The sequence below is a fragment of the Arachis hypogaea genome, chromosome 2 (assembly GCF_003086295.3).
Source record: "Arachis hypogaea cultivar Tifrunner chromosome 2, arahy.Tifrunner.gnm2.J5K5, whole genome shotgun sequence".
In the NCBI taxonomy this organism is placed as follows: domain Eukaryota; kingdom Viridiplantae; phylum Streptophyta; class Magnoliopsida; order Fabales; family Fabaceae; genus Arachis; species Arachis hypogaea.
The window spans coordinates 31,962,178-31,979,249 of record NC_092037.1 but is presented as its reverse complement, the minus strand read 5'-3'; the positions used below and the strand labels follow the sequence as shown (position 1 = coordinate 31,979,249).

General features: G+C 30.7%; 1 protein-coding gene across 1 annotated transcript; it reads left to right on the top strand.

Annotated features, from left to right (window-relative positions):
- Window positions 1-850: 850 nt before the first annotated feature.
- LOC112723505 (uncharacterized) lies at window positions 851-15,606 on the top strand. Its single transcript, XM_072208507.1, has 18 exons — window positions 851-1,356; window positions 2,318-2,527; window positions 3,367-3,489; window positions 4,306-4,358; window positions 4,640-4,736; window positions 5,556-5,629; window positions 6,106-6,205; window positions 6,635-6,745; window positions 8,308-8,384; window positions 8,696-8,762; window positions 11,983-12,048; window positions 12,659-12,766; window positions 12,904-13,034; window positions 13,761-13,827; window positions 13,924-13,988; window positions 14,059-14,149; window positions 14,501-14,517; window positions 15,037-15,606. The coding sequence occupies exons 1-18, from the start codon at window positions 1,207-1,209 to the stop codon at window positions 15,428-15,430; spliced, it is 2,001 nt and encodes a 666-aa protein (XP_072064608.1). The 5' UTR covers window positions 851-1,206; the 3' UTR covers window positions 15,431-15,606.
- The last annotated feature ends 1,466 nt before the right edge of the window (window positions 15,607-17,072 follow it).

Genomic DNA, 17,072 nt, shown 5'->3' with positions numbered 1-17,072 from the left:
AAATGAAGACACAAGAAAATAAAATTTTTAGAGATAAATACTAAAATTTTAATAATATTTTATACTTAAAATATTTTTATTTTAATTAATTAATTTTAATTTTATTCTATATGTGTAAGTTAAATTAAAATTTTATTTTTATTTTAATTTTTATCTCTTATTTTATACTAAATAAAATACTAAAATTTATTTCAATATCTATTTTTTGTTTCGTTATGTCAGAGCGTTCTACCACCGGATTAGAACCAGATTCACATAATCGCAAGACAGCAGCAATAGAAGATCTATTTTGTCACGCTGTACCAACTAGGATCCGATCAAATCTCTCTTCAAATAATTCATCTGTGTAAAGTTAACAAATTAACTAATCATATGTGATGAAAAAATATAGTTAGGTTTTGGATACATGACCCAAATTAGAAAGAGTGTTCTTTTTTTTTTCTGGTTTTTTGTTCGATTTATTGGTTTTGTTCAATTTTAAATACCATTAATAAGGACTAAAATTCGTCCCTTTTTTTAGTTTTTATTTAATTTTTATGATACAAAAATTTATATTAAATTATTTTTGTGACAAATAGGTCATAAATCAATACTGAATTACTGATTAAAGTTATCATTAGAGGTGCTCTTATAACGACGATAAATTTTTGAAAGCTTTTTATTTTTTTGCATGTTTGGTAGATTTTTGACCAACAATGTCAGTGATGTAAACAATTTTCAGTAAACCAAAATTAAATTCATCATAAATAAGCTGGACAAATTGAAAATCAGCACATGATTTTGAAAAAAGATGAAAGCGAAACAGATGGCAAGGAAATCGAAGTGAATGGCATCAATCAATGTTCACCGATGCACTATTGACTTCTTCCTTTCTCCTTTCGCCATTTTTTCTCCCACACTTCATCCATTCACTTAATTCCCATTCTCATTTCCATTCGCATCTCAAAAACAATAATGTAACTAACTTCCACTTCATTATTAACTTATTCGTTCTTTTCTAATCCCCCCCAATACACTTCTTTTCTTATTTTCCTTTCCCCTAATTCACTTTCCTTATCCGTGACATAAAAATCCTGTATTTATATACATGTACATATACGTAGATACATGTATATATATACACAAGCATGTACAATCGATGAAAAGAGGAAAAAGCATATGATAATAACGATTATTGTTTATATAAGAGACTGAAGAAGAAGAAGAATGGCGTGGGTAAGATCGGCGGTGAACAAAGCCGTTGAAGCGGGTGGCCAAAGCTCTATCAGACGCAGCCTTCGTAACTATGCCGACTCCATGAAGCTCCATGCAACCACCGCCGTCGTCGGCGGCGCCAGAGTCTTCCACGATCGCATGGTAAACCACATTTTCTTTCCAAAATTTTGATTTTAATTTTATTTTTGATTTTGTTTAGATTTGAATGGGGTGTCCTAGGTTAACCGGAAGTTCCGACTTCGAATTCTAGGAATGGAGTTGCTTGAAAACCTGAAATGGGAGCTTCAAGAGCTAATAGAGATCCTAACGGAATCAATTATGATTGAGGGATGTGTGTGATTTGAAACGGAAACAAAATATTTCTTGGTTTGGATAAAAATTTCTACCTTGGGAATGATACCTTGCATTGCAAGAAATCTCTACATTACAAATCTAGTTCAAGGAAAGATTTGAAATGAACTATATTATTTGCAAAACAGTTAAGATTATTCATTAAAGTAACCAGTAATTTGTAGTCTACAAGTTAGAACATGGAAAAAAGCTCTGCTCTGAATCTATTCATTTCATTGCATCTATAGTGTAATAAGGTATTGTGTATATTATCTATTTTCTCCAAAGTTTATTGAGCATGCCGCTTTATATTTTTATGAACTATACTTTGATAACTGCCTTACTTGTGCTCACCTTATTATACAACATTAGTGCATTATACAAATTATTTGCAGTGTCACTTCAGTAGTTTTTCACTCATTGATATTCGAGTTATTAATTTTGTTTTATTTTTGTATTTCATCTATTGGCCTAATGATATAGTCCAAAGTATTACATTATCGTTGTATTCATGCAATATTCTCATAGTATGCAAGAATTCTCTCATTCATGATTAGATTTGTTCTGTTATTACTCATTTTGTTCTTCTTTATCTGTCATTTTAAAAGTTTGGTACATTCATTTGGATATGAATTGCATCTGGATACATTAAGTGTGGATATATCAATGTACCAAAATTCTAAAGTAACAGATAAAAAGAATAGAGTATCTTCAGAAAAGTTGTTGCTTCTTTCTTAAATATTGTATGTAAAGGGTTGTTTTTGTTGAACAGGTGGCTCAAAATATGCGAAGCTTTAGGCACACTGTAAAAAGGTTAGAAGAAGTTTCTGTATCATGTAGAGGGGTTGAGAGAGTTCAATTGCTAAGGAGGTGGCTGGTTGCATTAAAAGAAATCGAGAGACTTGTTGCTGCCTTCGCTGGCAGCAATCCAAACGATCTCCTTCCTGATGAAATTAAGGAGTTACCTATAAGCCCCACTTTGGTTTGTCAAATTCATCTTATTTTTGCCACTCTAGCATTGTATTTAATTTACTAGCATTATTTCATATCCCTCTTTAGTATCTAGTGATTTAAAATCCAATCATGGTGCCGCGATTGTAACCTGAATTTGAGCCTATTCCGACCTTGACACGGTTGCATTGCGAATTGCTATTTGAAACATGTGAAGCCAGTTTGCTTCTATGAAACCCTTTTTTGCACTCATACATTATATTTTCTTGCATTATTTCATTTCCCATATGTGTGTATGTGTGTCGTTTTTCTAAAATTGATGGTATGGGCATGCTCAATAAACAAAGGAGCAAGCCAAAATAATACACAATATCTAAAAAGATGCAGCAACAAGTCCCATTATCATATCCCTCACTACCCACTCAAGCACCTAAGTGATGATACACAACAGCGCACTAAGCCCAAAAACCAACCCTATATAAAAAGCCAAAAAAGGTTCTGCCACAAACGAATAGCTCCAATAGAGACAAGAACTAAACAAGAACACCTAAACATAGTCATGTATATTACTCAAAGCCTTATCAAAAACCAAAGAAAGTAGCACCTAAAAAACCCAAAAAAACAACATTTTGCTTGCTAATAAACGACGATGATTACCACTAAAAGTCTTAAACACATTATAACTAAAAGCTTCAAGATCATAAAAGAAACAAGAAGAGAACACAACTATGCCCGGACTTCCAGCACAAATCAGTGAAATCACACCTAGTGTAGGCCATTGTACATCTTAGACAATCAACCAAGCTATTCTCCTCCTCTTCTTCTTCTTCTTCTTTGAACGTTTTTTGTTCATTTTTAAAATGGTAATTCATGCTCATGGTGTATAAATATGGACAGGTTTATTATGTAGACCCTGACATTGTGGATGAACCAAAAAATTTTCGTGATGTCTTTCTTCAAAGTCAAGCTCTTGAGGGTATAACATTATCAATGGTGAGTTGAAGCAACATGATGTTGCCTACAACTTCAATAGTGCTAAACTTTTCTGTTATTAGTATTAGCCTGTTAGATGAATGCGATAGCCAATTATCTAATCTTGATTCAGTATAGGATTTGTATTTTACAAGGGGGATTAGGTTTTAGATAGTATTTTGTTGTATGAATTTGCAATCATATTATTCAAATATTCAAATCAATATTCACTTCATACTTCCCATATTGGTTTCTATAAATTTATTGTTTTCACATTTTCTTTTACAAATTATTAAATAGAAAATACTAAAATGAAAATATAAAATAAAAGTGCTAACCAAACATATCCTAAATTTTTTTGTTGATAACTGAGGGTATGTTTCATTTGGGGGGGGGGGGGGGGATAAAGTGGGAATAAAGTTTACCCGAATGAATTTCATGTGTAGTTGAGTTTCATGTACAATTTGCACATAAACCTCATTTGGGTAAATTTTAACCCTTTTTAACTTCCCAACCAATCATACCCTAAAAAGAGAGTTCCTATATAGTTATCTCTACAATATTAGTTTTTGTGCAAGGAAGAGAGTTCTTGTTCTACTGTAAGATTGAATTATGGTTACAGTTCACTGATAATTGTATGTTTAATATACGAGATGTATGCAAAATAATGAATCCTTCATTCAAGTTTATTTCCCTTTTAAGACAATTCTATGTGTTATTGCATTACTATTGACAAATTATATATATTTTCAGTAATATTCTGTTCACTATGCCATAGCTTTCATAATTGCTGATTTATGAAACTTAACCGCAGGTTAACTCTTTTGTGTGACTCAGATTCTTGAAGCACCAAATGAGGAAGAAGTTTCACTACTTTCAGAGATCTATGGGTAATTTTGGCTATCTACTTTAACCTTTATTTCCTTTTAGTTTATATTTATGCTTCCAAATATTGTTTGGGAAGAAAATCTTATTGGCATATGGGGATTAAGTGCTACATATTACCCCGAACTACTACTAATTGCCAATACCTAACTGCTAAAAAGAAGAGTTCCCACCCATAGCTACATGTCTATTAAGAGCTATACCTGGAGTTGAGTTAACTTCTTAAAATATAATCAATAGTATGATTACAGTTCTCCTTTCGGTTTGATATGGTATTGTTAAACAGGCTCTGTATTAAGGGTGAAAAGGAGGAACGCACTGCCTTGTTAGCCAGTGTACAAGATTTGGCAAAAGCGTTTGCTGGATATGAAGATGAAGTCTTGGTAATGATATAATATTTTCTTATATAATTAGTTTTTGTGGTTAATAACTTAATATTCACCCATGCTCCTAGTTTTGCATCCTATGAGGGACACATAAGAATGATACAGAAAAGACAACAACTAGTTTGTCATTATTTTAAGTCTAGGTCCCTAGTATTTAATTTAGTTTATTTGATATTTTGATTAGTTTTAGCTTTATCTTTATTGTTTTGTTATTAACACTTTCAATTTCTAGTATAACTTATACTTGAGTTCAACCATATTTCATCCAAAATGTCTTCAAAGGATATACTCAGATCACCCAAACATCATATTAGATGTGATTACATAAATGACCAGAAAAAGATCAGAATGATAGAGATGCTTTGATCTATGCTTGTTCATGTTTGTCGTCACTTAATTTCCCATCTTCTCATTTAGGAACAATGGTTAATGGCACTGTTCTATGTTAGCATTGTGTGGACAAGTGATACACCTCAACTTTAACATTCAAATTGATTACAATTTTGTCTGTTTGAATTGTAAATCATTAACAGTGTGCTTTTGGTTTTTTTTTTTTCTTTTTGTTAACCAGAGAAAATATTTAAAATTCATGTTAAACTGAATTTCCTGTAAGGCCTTCACTATTAACATCTCATCTGTCAAAAATAAATATCTCATCCATTTTCGTGCTTGAGGTGGTCTCTAATTAATTACTCTTCAAATAAAAAATTTGTCTTTGTAAAAGTATTGAACTTATATGCATTTTATACGAATGCTAATTGATTAGGATCACATACTCGATAGCATAAAAACCTTTAAGTATTATATTGTCAACAGGCAAAGCGAGAAGAATTGCTTCAATATGTCCAAGCTGCCATTTCAGGGCTAAAAGTAAATGCTGATCTCATGAGGTTGTGGCACATCATATCTCTTTGATGCTCGTTACCTGTGGATGTGTGTGTGTTTTCTTTTACTCTATGTTATGCTAATATCTTATATGAGTTGAACATTGCTAAGTCCTAATGAACATTTTATGTTTTGATTTTTTTTATTCTTGCATTTGCAAAATCTTTTTCTTTTAATGTGTTGTTTGTAACATGTACTCCATCTGTTTCGATTGTTGATATTTTATTCAAATATTGAAGAAAAAGAATTATTTGCCACCGATACAATTATGAGGTTAGGTTGCCTATATTACAATCTTTTGATGCAACTCTTTCTCGAACCCTAGGTGAACACAGGATTCTTGTATACCGTACTGCCTTTTTACTCTACTATAGGTTAAAGAAATGTATTAGGTTCTTGTTCCACATGTACTATATTAAAAGCCAAATATATTGTGATCATTATTTTTCCTATCATATGTGAATACATTCTCCTCTCTCAGAATAGAAGATGAAGTCTTCAGTCTAAAGGAAAAAATTGAGAAGTTTAAGCCAAGCAATTTTGATGCAAAATCTAATGAGACAACTACTATAGATGTAAAGGTAAGCTCGGTTTTCTTAAATTTAACTATGATTCTACCAGTGCACCTTTCTTACGAACACATTTTGCATCCTTACTTCTACTTGGTTCATATAAAAAAAATTATTAGTACATTATTATTAGTAATAATAATAGTAAAAGATATCAAAGATTAGATTAAAATTATTAATTTCATAAGTTTTTTTATTAATGGATTATTCATCCCAATGATGCCTTAACTCTTAACAAGGTGTGTTATAATAGTTTCATACTTTATATCTATTTTTTTCTCATGAACTGTCTTAATTTGGAATAGTGCCTTAGTTATTAATTTTTTAAATACATCGAGTGGTGTATAGGGATATTTTTTACTCTTCTTTAATGCATTAAATATCATCATGTAAAATTTGTATTTGCACTTTACTGACAATTGCGCTTTTGATTTACTTCAGGCTAATCATGAAGCTTTGGCACAAATTCAAATGTATTCCAAATTGGAGGAACTCTTACTCAAAAAGAAATACTTCACCTGTGGTGATTCTTCAGAACTTCATGCTGAAAAGGTTTTGATTTTTCATGGTTTTATTTTATTCTTTTTTACTCTCATCATTCAATCAGAGTTAATCACTCATAAATCAGACTAAATTCCCATAGTAGTTCTTGAGATTTACGACTTTCACCATTTTATTTCTTCATATTCAAAATTTATTATACTGGTCCACAAAATCAAGCTCTAGGCACCATATTAGTTCTTGGACCCTTTTCGACATCGAGTCAACGAACAAAATGTTGAGCTAGTTCTGACTTACCATGCTAGACGTAGGGCTAAATGACGTCATTTTGTTTTGATGCTTAAGGCAAAAACGAGATCATTTTGGAGAATGAGGAGAGATAAAACGTTTGCATATCATATAAACTCTTTTTCATCTTTTCTTTTTTGCTTATTTTAGTGCCAAAATAAAACGATGCCGATTAGCCTTGCGTCCAACGTGGTGAGCTAGATTAGAACTTCGTTCGCTAACTCACTGCTAGAAAGGGTCTAGGGAGCAATATGGTACCCAGAGCTGAATCTTGGGACTTATATTGAATTTTAGATTTTAGAGACTAAAATAGTAAAAGCCGTGAATATGAAGGACCACTTTGGGGATTTAGTCCTTAAATCAAGATAGTGAGGTTCACATATGATGGAAGTTATAAAATTAATGATGATTAACTCTTCACTTTATCACTTTACTAATTCTCTTACTTTAGAGGATCTAAATTCTAAATCTTTACATCACATATAACATAAAAATTTGTGAAAGTAACCCTTTAGCATTTTGTCTGTGTTAAGCCAAAATTTCACTATGAGTTTAGTATTGCCGTAATTTTTTAAAAGCAATTGATTCCAAAAGTTGTAAATAGTTATAAAAGTATCTTCCAATAAGGAAGCTACAAAAACAGTGTTTGGTAAAGTTGCTCCCAAAATTTTTAATGACTATAATAAATATAAATATATTATATTCTTATATAGTAAAACCCTTGACATAAAATTATTTCTTTCAAAAAGCCCCCACAAAAGTTAACCTCTCTCCCTTCCTTCCCCTCCCAACACTTTTTTCACTCTATTGTCACCCACCATTTGATTCTCTAAAACTTTTATTTTGGCCTTCTAGGCAAATGCAATCCATGCAAAATTTTATTATCAGATTTACTTGGAGGAAAACAATTTCAGAGCATACAATCCAACTCTTGTGCATAATAAGGTCCTCTTCTTACTTCCTAGAACAAGTGGTGGCTATTATTATGGCTATTGCAAGCTGATGAAAATTCAACATAGCTTTACCTTTTGCATTTATTTTCCCCTAAAATATATTTATGATGCAATTTCTCATCATCTTCATGAACGCACTCTTCAAACAATCATTTAGAATGTTCAGCTAAAACTTTGGAATCTCCATATATAATAGGTAAGTTTAATTTTATTTTTAATTATGTATAGCAAGACAGTTTGATTTTTGTATGTTTTGAAATGCCAAATTGTTTTCGCATGTAGTCACGATTCTTTTATATGCTTGATATGTTATTTTTTGCATCTAGTACTACATTTTTTGTGGTTGATGATGTGTGATTGAATAATTTGCAGATTGATAAATTGAAAATCTTATCAGAGTCTCTTGCAAATTCTGCAACAAAAGCTCAAAATCGCATTTCAGAAAACAGGTGCTAAAAATAGTTATTTTGAGTTTTCTATAAGTTTTTAAAAAATGAAGTATCTTATCCTATGTTACACACTGAAAACACAAAATTTGTCCCTTGATTGAGTTTCATGCAAAGATGTTAAATACTTTGTGTAATAGCTCTATTTAGCAGGATACAAATTAAATTTTAACAATGGAACATTGGACACTTATGCATCTGACTTACTTTTGGCGAGTTGAAATTTATTGTAGAAATATCAGATTGTTTACTTGACTAAAATTTGTAATGACTTTTTTTTCTTAATTTTGTTGTATATTTTTGTTCAATACCAGATCTCAAAAAGAAGAAGCACTTAATTTTCGGCTAACTAAGACAAAGGAAGTTGACCAAATTGAGAAGGTACACTACCCCTAAAACCCACCAAATGTTTGTACAAATTTACATGTTCTTGGAACATATTATAATGTGTATTTTGTTCCACGAGAAATCATAACCACTTCTTGCTTTTTTTTTCCCTCTTAAATGTAATCTCTAATTATTATGAATGGAAATAAATTGTTACAGTCACTCCTAAAGCACGCATTAAATGCGCTTTAATTGCGGTCAAAATTTTCTAGTACATATATTTATGTAGATACAATGAAGAAGAGACTGGGAGTTTTCATCAAAAACACTTTCCCGTTATATCAGATGTATCTAGAGGGATATCGAAAGTACTTTCCTTGAGTAGTAGGTTAGGTCACAAACCCAAAAATATAGAGTGGCCTTGTGTTAATAAGGTCGAATAGTAACAAAAATCCAGGATTTGAATTCTTTTAGCAGTTCTTTAGTATATCACCTACGGGAGCAGATTCGTTGGTCACCCTTGCTGTGGGCAATGCTGCAGTTCATTAATTTTGATAGGTTAGATTAGTTCTTTTATTCAATCCAATGGTTTTATTAGGTTTTTGTAATCAACTATACTTCGTATACACTAAAAGTAGTCATCAAAGTAGTTATAGAGTACAAGTTGCAATACAAAATACATATTAAAATAAATTAAACACTATATATATTTATTTTTTTTTGTGACTACACTATATATATTTATTTATATACAAATACATAGTGGGTGATTTTTTTTTATGTGCACATAGCATTTTTGTATTGCAATTCCTAATGGCTTTAGGTTCTCACATGTGTAGTTGGGATATTTTGTGTTTTTCCATTTCCATGGTTTCTTTTGTTATCTTTAAACAATATTGGGATATTTTTGAAAGAAAATTTATGTCAAATAATTTTTATAAGGTTATTATTATTCTTGAAGAACATAACTTTTAAATGTTATTTTTGTAATTTTTCTCTTATCTTTTACTCTTAAGAAAGTTTAACTTGAAAAAAACTTTTGATTTGACCAACTTATTATACAAATGATCCTATTTTATTCTTCTCTAATTATTTTGTTGAATTATAATTTGGCCTTGGATACCTTAAAAACTCAAGAGTTAACTCTAGTATTTGGACAATGAATCCTACTTCAGTCGTCGTCGACCACAAAAAAAGTCTGCAAGTAGAGTGCGGTTAAATGAAATAAATTAATAATCCACAAAAGATATGTAAGAATGCCAAATCTGTATAATGGAATACAAAATAAGTGAAAAGCACATGAAAGGGCAAATACTGAAATAAGTTAAAAAGTATGAAATTCTATTTAAGGCCCCCATACAAATGATAGCCCAAATCTACATGTTCCAATGAATCCGCTCCTATCATTTATAAAAGAGTCCTGCTAGAAAGACAATGGCTTATTTGTACAATGTGCATAATGGACTATAATACTATATGAGTTACAAAATGAACATCTTCGTACTATCTAGAATAATCATCCGAGTAATAGGGATAATAAACATCTTCTCAAAAGCTTAAACTAATTTTTGGGTTCACCAAAAATCGAACTCTTAACCTTTTGGATATAGAGCTCTAATACTATGTTATGATACCATTCATTCCAAAAGTTTCAACTGATGAAAAAAAGATAACACTAATGGTTATATCTCTAATACTCCATAAACCTCCATTGTACACATTGTACAAATATTTCATTAACTCCTCATACTTTCCCTTTATAAAAATGAATGCTATACTTAGATCTTTTTCAATCAACAAATTACCCTTGCCTTAAACTAGTGGCAAATTCTTTGATGCCTATAAGTTTGGTGTCGAATTTGTCGAAATTACTTTTTATGGTAAGTTTTAAATATTTAAAAATAATTTATTTTTATATTTGTTAAATTAAATATTAAATTTTATTTTTTTTAGTAAATTAGGCAACTTTCTATTAGCACGCTAGCAAACACCCAAACTAGTACCTACCAAACAAGTAATCTTGTTTTTCTTGGCAAGGACTATTTGGGTCTTATGATTTGGGCTTTTGGAGGACTATTTTGGACTTGAAGCATGACTATGGATCAATTTGAACATGATTGGCATCCAAGTGAGGCCTGGATCAGATAGCAAATTGACTGTCTCTTAAAAAGCTACACCAGGGTTCACTTTCTAACTAAGATTGGGTTGTGATTTAAGAACACCATACTGACCAAAAAAAAAAAAAAACGGAACACCACACTGTGTATGAGTTGTGTACTTGTGACAAAAAAATGCTTTGCTGAAGAATATTTAATTGGATAAATTGTCCACCAAACAATAGACTTGGATGAGTCGAGTGGTCAGCTCATTTGTCCGCTTAAACAAGTGTCAGAGGTTTGAATCCCGTCTTGTGCATACAATAACTCATTAGCTAATGGCAGGACCCTTAAATGGAGCTTAGATTCGCGACATATTAGTTCTTAGTCTGTCGAGTTGGAAAATACCGTAGACAATAAAAAAAAAAATTGTTCACCAAACCCTGTGCCTCAAAGTGCTTTGGTTTCATGTTTTATTTCAACAAACTTTGGATATTGTACTTTTGCATTGAGTTGAAGGATGATGGCTTGGGATCCATTTGGGAAGAGTATTTGGACTTAGACCTTGCGTAGAGCCAATTTTGGCTGTTGGCATAAAAATTATTACACCTAGATTGGGATCTTATGATGTGGTAATCCGAAAGTGAAGATGTTGGCCAATCCAAGCTTATTGTGGTTCTCTTGAGTAAATATTTCACATAACTTCCTTATATGAAGATTTTGGATCAAATTCTTCTAAAGAGAAAATATTGGCAGAGGAAAAAAGTGAAAGGCTAATCACCCTTGAATCAAGGTATCACATATGATAAAAATTACAAATTCAATGGTAATTGACCGCTTACTTTATCCCTTTGAAATTCTCCCTACTTTAAAGGATACTTTTCAAAAGATTTTTACTATTGATTAGATTGTCTTCTAGAATGCATAATACATAACCTTCCTGATCAAATGTGAAAATCTACGCGTCTAAATCATATAAAATTTTCACATTGAAGAGTTCATTTTCATTATTCTAACAATGCTAGTAAGCAATGCTAGGTTCAATAGAACTATAGAAAAGTGATACAACTAGTAATATATGAGAATTACATTTTGGGCCAAATTTGCTATATATATATATATGAAGCAAATAAAATTTTCTCATTTCTTTCTAGGTAATTATCACTATCCTTTTGCAGGAAGTAACAATGGAGATTGAAGAACTTGAGAAGCTAAAGGATGAACTTGAAGAGAAACTGAAAAAGGTTTTTCTATTTTGCCTGCTCGTAATTGTCTTGTTCCAATTACAATATATAAAATCTATTGTGTTTATATACGCAAATGTAATTTTGGGGAGTAACTGTTCTCCTATCTATAACTTGCAGGCATGATTTGTAAAATTTAACAGATTTAAGGCTAGGAATAGAATACCAACCAAATAAGAATAATAACCAATAACAGTGCATACTTGTTGGATCTTCCTTACCAAGAAATCATATTCATGAATCTCTGAACCCTCTTTTAGAAAAGGAAACATTCTTTCTTGTAGATGATAGTTTGAGGAGATTCCATTTTAGACTATTCCTCTTATCAGATAATTACACTGATGGAATAGTAGATTAGTAGCCACCAATTGCTTAAGTTTACACTGGTTTCTGCACTCCTGTTCAGCACACTCACTTTCACCCAAACTCAATCACAGTGTCACTTCCAAACCTATAGCGGTTCACTAAATAATTCGTGGTTTTTCAATCAGGTTTAATTGAACATAATTTCCACTTTCAATAGAAGCCCAGCATCACAAAATGCTAACATGATTTTACATATCGTCTTTCTGTTACATTTTGGTTGAATTACATAATCCTACTACTACAGGTCAACAGCTTGTTATTATCTGCTAGAATGCGCCTCCACAATGCAAGAGAAGAAAGAGATCAATTCAATGAAGCAAGCAATGAAATTGTTGTACATTTGAAGGCTAAGGTACAAAATTTTATTTCATGCTTAAGGTGACATCTACAGGAAAGTTAACTAATTTTAAAGGCTACTCAGAAGCCAATAATGTGTTATGAACCCTTTTGATATTTTTGATAATCTGTTATGAAGTTTTTTGATATTAGGAAGATGAGATGATTCGATCAATTGCTTCTTACACAAGGGAATCAAATGTTGTTGATACATGGATGCATTTTCTAGAGAATACATGGCTTCATCAAACCTCCCATACGAAGAAAGAGAAGGAGCAGATCAAGTATGTGCTCTAGTTTAGTAACATTGGCCAATAAAATATAATCAACTAACACTCTTGAAAGAATACACTTTTGATTATTCCAAGAGTTCCTATAGTTTCATTTAATTTCAAATTATGTCTCTAAAGTTGAAAAGTTTATAATCAAGTTTTTACATTATGAAAAAGTTTAATTAGGTCTTAGTTTACATACTTCTAAGTCTTCATACAATAAAAAAGGTTGCTCTAGTTTAAAATTTTGTCATCAAGTCCTACATTGTACAAAAATTTTCAAGAAGAAAAAGAAAAAAGAAAAACAGCAATTCATCATCCAATATAAACGCTTGATCACAAAGTTTTTTAAACTACAAGAATTTAGTTAAAAAGAGGTTGTAAAATATGGAGATTTGACTTGAAAATGTTTAGGTAGTAGGGGCCTAATCAAAAGTTTTTATGAAATATGCGACCTTAATTACAACATTTGTGTTAGACTACTTACATTACACACTTTAGATGCAACCTTTTTTCAATTTTTCTAAACCGTGTTGAATGTAGTATGCTTGCACTGAGCTGCCCTATAAAAAACTTAATTACAAACTTTCAATTTATTAGGACTTAACTTAAAACTAAATGTAATTATAAGGATTTCTAGAACCTATCAAATTTATATCTGTCATTAATAGTGCCTGATGTGTGCCTTACGTTTTAATTTTCATAGTATCTAATTTTTTTCTTTTTGCTTATACAAAGTGTTGAACTCCAGAGATATGGAGAAAATTATGTGAATTTGATCATTCAGCTTTTGTCTTCATATGAGGTAATAAATCACCAAGCTTAATAACTTTCAGATTTTTTTATAAACTCACTTGCTTCATTTCTTTATCTTCTCATCACCAGCTTACTTATCTGTTAGGAAAAATTGGGTTCATCAGTTAAGCAAATGAGAAAGCTTGTGGAGAATTTAAGTTCAAATAAAGGGTATGGCACTCTGTCTCTCTTAATTGTATATTGTGTCAAAATTATAACTATAACTTTTTACTCATACCAGATTAGAGAATCCAACAGCTCCAGATAATGAGGATTCTAAAGTGAATCCAAGGAAAAAGCTTCAAGATGAATTTTTGGATATAGAATCCAAGGTATTTTTCCTTTCCAATGATTGTTTTTTTATCACATGAGTTGAGGTGAAAATCATATGCCTCTAAGTATGACAACTACAATCTGTACTTGAGCAGTTACATGATATGGTGAATTTCAAGTCCATTGTTTTGTAAGATTTTGAGGTCTTAAAAGTTAAGATGGACTCTCATTTCTTTTTTGTTTGTCAGTTTTTGGCCACTCTGACCATAGTGGAGACCATAAATAATCAGTTTCACATCCAAAGGGAAGGAATTTATAGGTTTGTTTCTTGAGTAAAGCTTCACTTTAGTCATTCACATTTTGATTTCTGATATTGCATTTTATCCATTATTTTAGTTTCGTCATGACAGCTCCATGACATATCACGGTAAGTGAAATGCGTCATGACTAAGTACTGTGTCAGATACTAGGAGTTGTTATGTATTGAAGGGGATACATGATAATGCTATGTGATAGAGGTGCCACGTTGTCATGACACATGTAAATTAATGTGGCATGTCAATAAATCCGTAATGACAGCAATTAGTGACTAACACAATAGGAACTCAAATGCTTGAACAAACTCTTTTAAAATGAAAAAAGTTGATAAAATAATAAAATAAGACCACCTTTAAATCAATATAACGGAATTCACAAATAAAAGTGATTTTAAAATATTATTTTATTAATTTATCAAATTTCTTACTTATTACGAAATGTCATAGAATAAATTAATTCATGCCTACCATGTCGAGAATCAAAATGAAGTTTTACTCGTCATTTTTTGCATTCTTCTATCCTCGTCTGTTTTCCTTTTCTTGTTTTAGTTTTGTTATCATGTTAACATCCACGTAAGTGTTGCTTCCATATCCATTTAATTACTAAACTGTGAAAAATTTGATAACAGGAAAGATAGTGACAATGTCATAAAACTCCTAAATGCCATCAAGAAAATAAAGGAAGAATATGAATCCATTAAGAGACCGAAACTGGAAATAGAGATCACACCTCGAAAGCAAGAACAACCTCAAACAGAAACACCAAAAACACCAAAAACACCAAGAACACCAAGTCAAAAGAAAACATTTATGAGAAGTCTTTCAAGTATTTCCTTAACCAATAGAATGAGGCAAGATGAAGCGATCATGTCTCCGTCTATCCACAGAAGATCAAAATCGGCAGGCATAGATTCATTGCAAATGGAAGTAGAACTTGATGATATGAGCGACTATGATTCAGCAGAAGAGATAAGTGAATGGGAATTCGATGATGTTGAGCAAGATCATCACACCAGAAGTTGACCCACAAGGAAATTATACCCAAAATGAAAAATAATTTTTTGCCACAAGTTTCTATCTAATTAATGGTTGAGGTTTAGTCACAAGTTTTAGCTAATGTAAAAAGGTATGAAGAAAGTAGAACCATTTTGTCTCTTGAGAAGTAGATTTGTTGTGTAGGATTTATATAGTAACTCAGATTTGGGACACAATATGCTGTTGAGAAATACTGCTTAAATAGTGAAATTTGTGTTTGTACCATATTCAATAATGAAATGTAGATACTAGTCATGAATCTTGTGTATCTTCTTGGACAAACACTTTATCGTTTGCACAATAATTTACTAGAGAGAGAGAGAGTGAGAGAGATGCTTTTGATTTTAATGCTAGTTTGCAAATGTTGATAAATAGGTCTTAACTTTTTTGTACGTCCGTAATACTAGAGACAACAATCTATAAAACAATACAAAAAATAAACACTTAATAGCACAATCATCTTTCTATCTTTGTTATATAAAAGTTGATATCAAATTATTATGAAATAAACTTATATCCTATGAGAGAAAATTTAGGGGCCAGTAGATTTTGTGGTTTTTAACCATCAATTAGTCATCAATTATGTTTTTAATGGTGTGAGATTATATCTAATGATATAAAATTATTTAATTTCTTTCTGATAATTAAGTGCTGACCAAAATTTAACAAAAGTGCTAGTCTCCTAACACTCCTCATCCTATAATTACTTCCCATTGTGTTATGTTAACTATTTTAAATAGGTGACAATTATTAAAAAACTCTTGAGCCATGTCATCCATTTTAAATATGTGGCATACTCACATATTTTGCATTTTCTTTCTTTACCAAAAAAACTTTATCCCTTAATCATTATCATTAAATATTTTAATTATAAAATAATGACTAAATACAATTAGCTTCTATATCAAAATTGAAATAATAATAATAATTTTTAATTATAAATATTCAAATTACGTATTGTTATGATCTACTTATATATATAATTAACAACACTGTTAATTACTACAATTATTTTATCAAACTCATAATTTCTTACACGAATTACCAGAAACTTCCCTAACTACTTTCAACTTTGGCACGACAACATCAAAATTACACCATAGAGCATCATTCAGCAAAAATGACAATATTTGTATTTGCTTTTTAAGTTTATTTAGTGATACATGTACAAAATAATCAAATATAGCCATACAAAAAATAGCTAAAAATATTATATATGACAAACTTTGTTTATTCATTTTTAACTATAATTATATAAACAATAGGGATTACCTCTTTATGTGATTGTGTAGAAAAAAACAATTTACAAATTTAAATATTTGCTAAAGGAAATATTTTAATATATAAAATATAGATTGCTAAAATAAAAACTCATCCATTATTTTTAATTATCTAAAAGGTTATCTACAAAAAATTTATAATATTAGTTTTTCAAGCATTGCACGAATTTAAATCTAGTTTACAAGAAAGTTATCACATTCTAGACAAAATTGATATAGTTAAATTCCTTTCATAATCGTTTTCTTTCGTTTAAGAATGATGATTGGAACTCCTAATTTATACTTCTAATTATTCTTCTAATATTTAAATAGGTAAACATTCAAATATATAAGTCATTTTTTGAAAATGT

Excerpts from the sequence above, each read along its gene's own strand:
- LOC112723505 (XM_072208507.1), top strand. The coding sequence starts at position 1,207 with ATGGCGTGGGTAAGATCGGCGGTGAACAAAGCCGTTGAAGCGGGTGGC. Across the intron at positions 1,357-2,317 it reads GAGTCTTCCACGATCGCATG|GTGGCTCAAAATATGCGAAG; the intron begins GTAAACCACATT and ends TTTGTTGAACAG. Across the intron at positions 13,828-13,923 it reads AGCTTTTGTCTTCATATGAG|GAAAAATTGGGTTCATCAGT; the intron begins GTAATAAATCAC and ends CTTATCTGTTAG.